Source organism: Giraffa tippelskirchi, chromosome Y, assembly GCF_054371585.1.
Source record: "Giraffa tippelskirchi isolate mGirTip1 chromosome Y, T2T-mGirTip1v1.2.pri, whole genome shotgun sequence".
Taxonomy (NCBI): Eukaryota; Metazoa; Chordata; class Mammalia; order Artiodactyla; family Giraffidae; genus Giraffa; species Giraffa tippelskirchi.
This window is the reverse complement of record NC_137290.1, coordinates 6,872,176-6,881,903: the sequence shown is the minus strand read 5'-3', so window position 1 is coordinate 6,881,903 and position 9,728 is coordinate 6,872,176. Positions and strand designations below refer to the sequence as shown.

Below are 9,728 nucleotides of genomic sequence, written 5' to 3'. Positions count from 1 at the left end.
CTTTCTCACCCAAAGGAAAAATGGACATTAAAGTTGATTACGCCCAGCTCCCAGCCAGTCCCAGCCTCTGGCCGATCTCCAGAATTCCTTGCCCTGGCCATTTAAGACATAACTACTCCAAACCATCTTGGAGAACAGGTCCCCTTAAAACAGTAGCTTTCCACATATATGCCTATATGTACTTATTCCTTTCTTGGGTTAGTGCAGCAGCTCACTCATCTGACTGCTGCCCCTTCTCGCCTCATTAAAGGTGACCTGTTCCTGTAAAGTGCCCATCTCGTTCTTTTTCCAAATCTTGTCTTCTCTAACTCCCTTACCCTACAAATGTAGTGTTTTTATCTCTTTCTAAAAGTTTGGTCAAACTAGGGAGAACTGCTGAAAATTTTTCCATTTTTCAGTAAATTGTTAAATATTCATTTTCTGTTAAATGTAGTTGTTTGTTGTAAGCACAGACAATATTTAGCTTTTATATACTTTGTTAAAAAAAAGTGGATCCTGTGTTACTCAAGACTTTTATCTATTTTCAATAAATGCCACTCAACTTTGCTGCAGATGAGTCTTGAATATTTTCTAGTGAACAATTAAGATTACAGGTATTAAAAAATATACTTGAGGGTCCTCTGTGCACCCTCACGGAAGCCTGTTCCCGTCGACTGACCAGAGTCTGCAAATTCAATGCTTTGAGTCAGTCTGGACGGCCCGATCCCAGCTTTCTGTCCTTTGAAAACACTAACAATAATATCCCTGCATTAGTTTTTACTGGAGACAATCTCCTGTCATGCCTGGAACAGGGATTGTACCCAGATCACCCTTAGCCCCAGTAATCATGAAGTCCACATCTATAAGAAGAATGGGGGCCAGAGAACAACGTTGTGGCTGCCGGTCACAAATGCTGCCCCGTGCTCTTTAACTACGATGTGGCTGCTTGGCCTTTGTCTCCAAGCTGGACATCCCCAGGGCATCTAGCGCAACATGTCGCCCATGGAGTGCTTCCACAACATGAACAAGCAGGTCACTACTGAGGACCACAACACGGCCCTGAAGATGCTGTACCAGAACAGCATTACTCAAATATTTGTCTATTTATGAGGTGGACAAGGCAGATTGTGGCAAATTTTGCACTACGGGCATCAACAGAGTCATGATCATTTGAGATTTCTAGACTTCAGAGTCTTCCATCCAGGGTCTTTGGATAATGTGAAGCTGAGGGAGCCTCCAAACCCAGCATCAGCATGGACAGGCTGTGCCACAGCAACTCCGCCACTGGCATGAGGAGGGGAAACAGAGCCTGGAAGCACTGAAGATGCACATGGCACAAACCTCATTGTGTATTTTGTTTGAATATAATTGGGGAAAATGTTGGTTTTTTAAAAGCAGCAGTGATTTGGGTTTTGTTTGGGGGATTGTTTTGTTTTGCAATTTCATTCCATTCTTGACAAAAGCTTCTCTTTAAGTAGTTTATTATGCAAAGTTGTCAACCCTAACTTAAAGGAAGGGGGTGGGAGGTATGTATATTGCTAAAAAAAAATTAAAACATTGAATATTAAACATATATATATATATATCTTGATTCCTCCCACCCACTTTTCCACCTTCTGCAATTTTTTTCTAGTTTAAGTGCTAGCACAATCACTTAAATGAACTGTATTTGCAAAAATCACTGCCTCATTTGCATAAAACCAAAACCTGGGTATTCATAATACCTATTAGTACAGGTACTACAAATACAAAATATTGCATACTGAGATATGTAAGGAAGAAATATCATTATATTGTTAAATCCCACTGAAAATTGTAACATTACAGAGCCTATGAACTGTTCATTGAAAACAGTCATTAGGGCCATTTGCAAATGGAATTTCTAACTTATAAATGGTTATTATAAGTGAGGTAATTTACAATGAACATTTTCAAAATAACGTGCCCACTTAGTCTTTTAAATATAGCTCCTTCCAAGTACACTTCCTCAAGAGCACTGATTGCCCTTTAAACACCTATATTTGAGGGTATGCACTGTAATTAAGATAGCCTATGACTAAGGCACCATGAGGCCTGTGCAGGGAGACAGGAAAAGAGATTCCTGCAGCCAACCAGTGACTCATCTTTTGACAATTCCCTGCATGGCTCAGAAGTAATTCCTAGGCTCCTGTAAATCAATCTAGACTGAGAGAAGAAAGATGAAAAGTAGCAGAGAAGACAAGTCAAGGAATCTGCTGGAAGGCAGAGGCCATGGAGGAGTGGGCTCAGTGTTTTGTTTGAACCAATATGTGCCTCACATAACAGGAAACTGTCTTGCTGGGTGTCAATGCTCTAGGAGGGTGGTCTGTTTTGCGATCTGCTTATCCTTTCATGGGATTCCTCAAGAGGCAGGTGCCTTAGTGGCTTTTTAAGTGCCTGAGCTGTGCTCACACAATTTTAAGTGGCCTGATCCCCAGCTTAAGGGAGAAGAGGAAAAAGAGGAAAGGACAGGCCTCATCAGCTTGGGTGGCAGCTACTAGAGTACAGTGGACTATGGGGCCTTTGGAACACAGCAGGGAGTAACCTTGGCTAGAGATGTTCAACTGCTTCCACAGCCATTTACTTGTTCACCGTAGTTCAAGGAAAAAGAAATTACAGAAGAGAGTGGAGGGGAGGGGAAGAAGCACCTGTAGGCTCCCTGTTGTGGGCTGTGTGTGGGTTGGAAAAAAAATCTCCACTGGAAAGGATGCAGAATGAAAGAAGACTAGAGTTCACTAGAGCAGTAGACATTTGCTCCCAGGAAGGAAAGCTAGAACAAACCTAGACAGTGTATTAATAAGCACAGATGTCACTTTGCCAACAAAGATCTGTATAGTCAAAGCTATGGTTTTCCCAGTAGCTATGGTTTTTTCCAGTACGGATGAAAGAGCTAGACCATAAAGAAGGCTGAGAAAAAAAATTTTTTTAATTAAAAACAAAAAGAAGGCTGAGCAACAAAGAATTGATGTTTTCAAACTGCAGTGCTGGAGAAAACTCTTAGGAGTCCCTTGGACACCAAGGAGATCAAACCAGTCAATCTTAAAGGAAATCTGTCCTGAATATTCATTGGAAGGACTGCTACTGAAGCTGAAACTGCAATACTTTGGCCACCTGATGTGAAGAACTGACTCACTGAAAAAGACCCTGATGCTGGGAATTGAAGGCAGGAGATGAGAACAGAGAACGAGATGGTTGGATGGCATCACCGACTCAATGGACATGAGTTTGAGTAAACTCTGGGAGACACTGAAGGACACACAGGGAAGCCTGGAGTGCTGCAATCCAGGGGGTCACAAAGAGTCACACATGACTGAGCAACTGAAAAACATAATAAGGTATAAAATCAATGAACAACACAGTGACAGAGCAAGTTAAAGTGATAAAGGAAGTTTATTTGGATTTGGGGCTCTGAAAAGTTCAGTCTCTGCTCCCCAACCTCCTCCCACCACAGCTCATGGACCTGGAGGAGCTCTGGCTGTCGCTCCTGCTGCTGTGGTCCCTTTTTCTTCCGCTGCTTTGGAAACTGTGCATTCCCCGGCTTCTAGACCTGAATTTGTGAGACTTCTCGCCCTCATGACTACTCCTCCTCTTTCGGGCGGCCTCCTCTTTCCTCTTGTAGGAGTGGACCTGCACAGGGCTCCTCCCCCTCCTTTGCGAGTTATAGTTGTCATCGAGGTGGTCCAGCCTCGCCCTCCTCTCTGAGCTCTTCCCAAAGGAGGAGCGAGTCCAAACTGGAGACAGGCAGATGTCTCGATTCGCTTCCCAAAACTCATTGTTCGGATTTCTGAACACGTGAAGAAAGTTGCAGTGTTTCCCTCTGGGACACTGCTGTATTTCAAATAAACCTGCAATGGCACAGTGAGGAAACGGCATTTACTGCTGGCACTTCATCCTTTTCACAAGATACAGTGCTGGTGTACCAGTGTGATAAGACTATTTTCTCCCACATATTTAAAATGGCTTGTGCAAACTAATTTCACAGTTCAGGCTCACAGATTTCAAAAACATTTAAATGTTCTAACAAACTGGCATTACAAAAGGTAAAGTTTCACAACTTAGTAAGGACATCCCATTTCCCCACTAGATTACACAACCAAATTGTGACCACACTTTTGTAGGGTTTCACCATCCCCCGTAGTGACAGTGAAGATCCCAAGTTAATAGTGAAGAACACACTCCTTGGAGTCTAAGTGGCAGTATGATTTGAGAGCAGAGTGGTAGGAAGACTAGTGAAAAGGCAGCACTCTCTGTAGGTACAAGAAAATATATTTTCCTTGTATTTTAAAATAAGATGATAAATATTAGCATACTAGTTTCAAATTTACCAAGGTTTCTTAATATGAAACATTCTTTTCAAACTGAAATCTATTTTCATAATTCCACAGGGGCTTTTGAACTTAGTAAAACAGCAGTAAATTCCTCAAATATGTAAAATATTAAAAGTGAAACAGATACCATTCTTCTGGACACTATATACAAAAGCTAACTTAAGACAGACCCTAGACTTTAAGAGATTAAACTATAAAATTCCTTAAAAAACAGATGAAGTAAATTTCATCAAAATTAAGAACTGTGTCTTCAAGTATACCAGCAAAAAAAGTGTACTATAAAATTTATTTGCAGATGTGTAATACAGGGCCTCTATCTACATTATCTAAAGAACACTTACAACTCAATAATACAACAAGCAACCCAGTAAAAAACAGCCAATTGACTTCTCATTCCTTCAGAAGATTATAAATATGACCAATAAGTTCATAAAAAGATGGTTCAACATAACTGACCATTACAAAAATGCAAATGAAAAACACAGTGAGATACTATGTCACAGTTGACAGAACGGGTAAAATATAAAGCAAATTAACTGTATTATGGGTATATGGAAAACCAGTAATCATATACTGCTGGTGTAATTATAAAATAATTCAGTTGATTTAGAAAACTGTTAAGCAGTTTTTCAAAATATTAAACATAGAATTATCATGAAAGTGAAAGTGAAAGTGGAGTAATGTCTGACTCTCAGCGACCCCATGGACTGCAGCCTACCAGGCTCCTTCATCCATGGGATTTTCCAGGCAAGAGTAGTTGAGTGGGTTGCCATTTCCTTCTCTGTAAGAATTACGATAGATCTTGCAATTATGCTATGAATCAAGTGTACAAGAGAAACATACATAAAAATCTGTGGGTGAACTTTCACAGTAGCATTATATATAATAGCCAAAAGGTGGAAACAAGCTAAGAGTCTATCAACTAACGAATAAATAAAATGTTATGAACACTATTGCCTCTGAACTGCGGTACTGGAGAAAACTCTTGACAGTCTGTTGGAAAGAAAAGAGATAAAACCAGTCAATTTTAAAGAAAATCAATCCTGAATGTTCACTGGAAGGACTGATGTTACAGTTGAAGCTTCAAGACTCTGCCCACCTGATGTGCAGAGCTAACCCACTGAAAAGACCTGATGCTGGGAAAAACTGAAGGAAGGAGGAAAGGGGGCAACAGAGTACACAAGTTGGCAACTGAACAAGAACAACAAATCAACAGTATACCATAGAAAGCAGTATAATTCATATACAAAAAGGACAAAGTTCTCATACATGCTATTGATACAATAGAGATGTAACTTGCAAATGTGCTAAGCCAAAGAAGTTAGACACAAAAGATCAATGTTATAGGATTTCATTTATGTGAAATGTCCAGAATACGCAAATCTGTAGAGAAGATACTGTTAACAGATGTCAGATTTCTTTGAAAGTGAAGAAAATGTTCCAAAATTAGAGATGATCATCACAAAGTTGTAAACATGATAAAAAGACACTGAACTGTGCACTTTAAAAGGGTACGTTTTGATAAGTTTTTTGTTTGCCTCTACACTGCTGTTATTTTTTTAAAAAGCAGAATAGCCTCTTATTTTGCGGGAACTCAAATGAAGTATCCAGGAACTGAGAAAACTACTGAACTTTATAGAGAGAAAACAATTTTTACTCTTTCATGTTACAAGTCTTAAAACTTATGCTGAATCTGGTCTTTTAGTTTTCCTGTTAAAAACTACCTCTACCCTATTTTCATATTCTTTAAAACTAGCAGCATCAACGCAGAGCAAGCTGATAAACCCCTATTATGATTCAGAATTTTTAAGTTATTTTTTAAATAAGAGATTTTAAGAAGTGAATTCAAAGCAAACAAGGAAGAGTAATGGGAAAGAGAAGTGTTCCCCAAAGGTATTAATAGCATCTTTTTTCATCCTGAGGCACTTGCATTTTGGCTAAGCCCATCTGAGAGAAGGAAATTTAAAAATAACAAGGCCAAAGAACTGTTACATAGTCTCAGCAAAGTCCAGGAATCCATGAATTAGTCTCAAGTGTCCATGAATTAGTCTGACTGGACCCTTAACAGACTCCACACAGTTATTATCAATCTCTAATTTACAAAACTGTGTTTCATGGAAGGCAGAAAATATGACAGGATTACATGACAGAAAACAACAGAAGATTCATTAAGGATAAAAGAAGGAGAGAAAAAAACCACTCAAGTGAGAAGAACCAAAGACCAGAAAACACTTCTAAAACTGTAATAAGTAAAATGCGACTTCTTAACGTTGTACATAAAATGCAGAATCAATGATGAGATAACCTGACTCTGCCACCAATGCACTATGAACTCCTTTTTCATGCCAAAACATGACCCACATGGCCTATTACAGTAAAATGTTATGTCCTTTATATAATTCTCATGTGTGGAAAGATAAAAAGTGTGGAAATTGTGATTCAGGTTTTTAAAAACTCTCTTTAAAGCTTGTTTTTTCCCCTACTAAGAATCTCCTTTTATATAACTGGAACAATCAAGGGGAAAGAAAATCATCATGTTATATTTTACCACAAATTGCCATTTTCCACTGGGTCACTGGGCATAATTCACACTGAAGCTGCCGTCCTGCATACCATCGTCCATTAAACAGAGAAATGGCTGCTTGGCATTCTTCTTCCCTTTAAACCACAAATTAACAGATGTACCTTAATGCTCTAATATATACGTATAGCTCTATTATCTATTAAAAAATCCTTTTGTTAACTTACTATAGGACCGCCTAAAGTTACTACTGACAGAGTCTTTATTAGAGCTTCTAAAACTCAACATTTACTAGGAATCCTTTTTACTATCCCTCCAAAATGTTCTGAATGATGCAAACCAGGTCTTAATAGATAGAGCTGACTACTGAAAATGCAAAGTGTTTCCATTGTTAGAGAATGTTCTTTTTCAGCTAGAATTTCTATTGCTCTACAACGGTCCAGGTAACCAGTTAGATATGTAATGGCTGAAGCAAATATCAAGACAAAACAATGATACATTAACTTTTTCTTAGCTGGTAAAATATACTTAAGATCTGTATTGGCTTTAATTTCAATTTATACTTCTAAGTTCTCCATTCTAGTTATCCTTGTTTCCAAGTTTTGTATTTGAATTACTAAATTAATAAATAATAATAAAGCTATTGAAAATTTTTTAAAACCATATAAATATACAAAGAATATAACACATTTCCTGTATCAGCTATTGATATACACATTTTAAATGTATATAAAAGAGATATATTTAGTGGGATAATCGCAGAAGTCAACATAAACAAAACAGATGTGCCAGGAAATATGTACATATTTATATTTAGAATACTTACGATTGATACTGAACATAAACATTGCCCCTCAGATGAGGTTCCAGGTTGCAACTGACCTAAGGAGCAATGAAGTCTATTATAGAAAATAACTTACGGAAAAAAAATTCAGCTATCAAATACACTTTGTCTAACATCTAACAAATACACAAATACATTAGTATTACCCAATGTGGTTATCAACAAAACATTCCTAAACTGAGATAATACTCAGTTTTATTAAAGCCCTTCTTAAAAATTAATTTTTTGCTGCATCATTCAAACATATGAAACTTCCCCAACCAGGGACAGAACTTCTGCCTCCTGCAATGGAAACTCAGAGTGTTAACCACCCAAACATCAGGATGTCCCAAAGGCATCTTCATCATGCAGCTGCACTGCAGGTCTCCATTATTAGATCTCTGTAGATTAGATTCAGAATTCAATAAATATAAAATGTTTCCATACGCATGAGACTATCGGAAAGGTAAATCAGTTATAACATAAAGCCATAAAATTCAAATTTTCATTTTGACTAACACTGTAAAATATGTACAATGTTAGTTTTACTTTGTTGAAATGTTGAAGCCATTTCTTTCTATTCTTTTCTCTCTTGCTCACATCTTGGAATTCCAGACACAGATGCATATGTACACATATTTATTTAACAGTAGAAAAACCTTCAAACATTCATAGTACAGTTTAGATTTTTTTTTCCCAAAATAATTTTTAAACTTACCCAATTTGTTAGAGTTTATCAGAGCACACCCCTCCCCAAAAGGGAGGGTGGGGGGCAACATCAGTAATGAATTACAGTATATATACTAGTACTCCTACAGAAGAGTGAAAGGCCTTAAAACACTGATCAAGGAAACATAAAGGTAATTAAACCAGGAATACCAAAAATCTTTTTAAAATCTCTGTAACAAATGTTTAAAAATCTTCCACACTAAAAACTTACTAATTGCTTTCCATTTATGAACTACCAGCCTGATAAGTATAAGCTTGGCAAATAACATGCACATATCTCAAGACATAAGGAAATGGCAACCCACTACAGTACTCTTGCCTGGAAAATGCCATGGACGGAGGAGCCTGGTAGGCTGCCGTCTTTGGGGTCGCACAGAGTTGGACACGAGTGAAGCAACTTAGCAGCAGCAAGACATATCTCAGTTTGATTCTAGACAACTGCGGTAAAATATCACAATTAAATGTGTTACCCAAATTTTTGGTTTCTCAAAGCATATAATAATAATGTTTACATTATACTGGTTTATTAAGGGTGGGTGTAAAAGCATTATATCTAAAAAAAAAAAAAAAGTACATATCTTAAAATATTTCATTGCTAAAAAAATGCTAACTATCATCTGCACTTTCAGAGAGTCAAAATCTTTTTGGATTAGTAACATCAAAGGTCACTGATCAGCGATATGATAAGAAATACAATAAATGAAAAAGTTTGAAATTCTGCCAAGAACTACAAAAATGCAGCTGCAAAAATGATGCCAATAGATCTGCTCAATATAGAACTGCTATTTACCTTCAATTTCAACAAAAACCTCAGTTTTATCTATGAATTGCAGTAGAAGTGTGTGGGTAAAGTAGTCAGGGCTTCTGTGGTGACTCAGTGGTAAAGAACCTGCCTGTAATGCAGGAGATGTGGGTTCTAAAGGTATGTATAGTCAAAGCTAGGTTTTTCCAGTATTCATGTATGGATTCAAGAGTTGGATCCTAAAGAAGGCTGAGGGCTGAAGAATTGAAGCTTTTGAACTGTGGTGTTGGGGTAGACTCTTGAGAGTCCCTTGGACTGCAAAGAGATCCAGCCAGTCCACCCGAAAGGAAATCAACCCTGAATAACTGGAAGGACTGATACTGAAGCTGAAGCTCTAATACTTTGGCCACCTGAGGAGGAGAGCTGACTCATTTGAAAAGACACTGATGCTGAGAAAGACTGAAGGTGGGAGGAGAAGGGGATGACAGAGGATGAGATGGTTGAATGCATCACCAGCTCAATGGACATGAGTCTGAGCAAGCTTCAGGAGATGGTGATGGACAGGGAAGCCTGGAATGCTGTAGTCCA

At 38.0% G+C, this 9,728-nt stretch overlaps 1 protein-coding gene across 2 annotated transcripts in view; it reads right to left on the bottom strand.

Moving 5' to 3' along the window:
* Positions 1 to 3,368: 3,368 nt before the first annotated feature.
* The window catches only part of LOC145537624 (U2 small nuclear ribonucleoprotein auxiliary factor 35 kDa subunit-related protein 1-like), a 36,877-nt gene continuing 30,517 nt past the window's right edge, over positions 3,369 to 9,728 (bottom strand). Inside the window, exons 9-11 of one of the 2 annotated variants that reach the window (XM_081568364.1) lie at positions 7,673 to 7,728; positions 6,874 to 6,983; positions 3,369 to 3,842 (exon numbers count right to left, since the gene is read on the bottom strand). In XM_081568364.1, coding sequence (XP_081424490.1) covers positions 3,415 to 3,842; positions 6,874 to 6,983; positions 7,673 to 7,728 — 594 coding nt within the window. In that variant the 3' untranslated portion in view covers positions 3,369 to 3,414. The remainder of the gene's footprint in view (positions 3,843 to 6,873; positions 6,984 to 7,672; positions 7,729 to 9,728) is intronic. The other variant, XM_081568365.1, reaches the window with a different exon arrangement.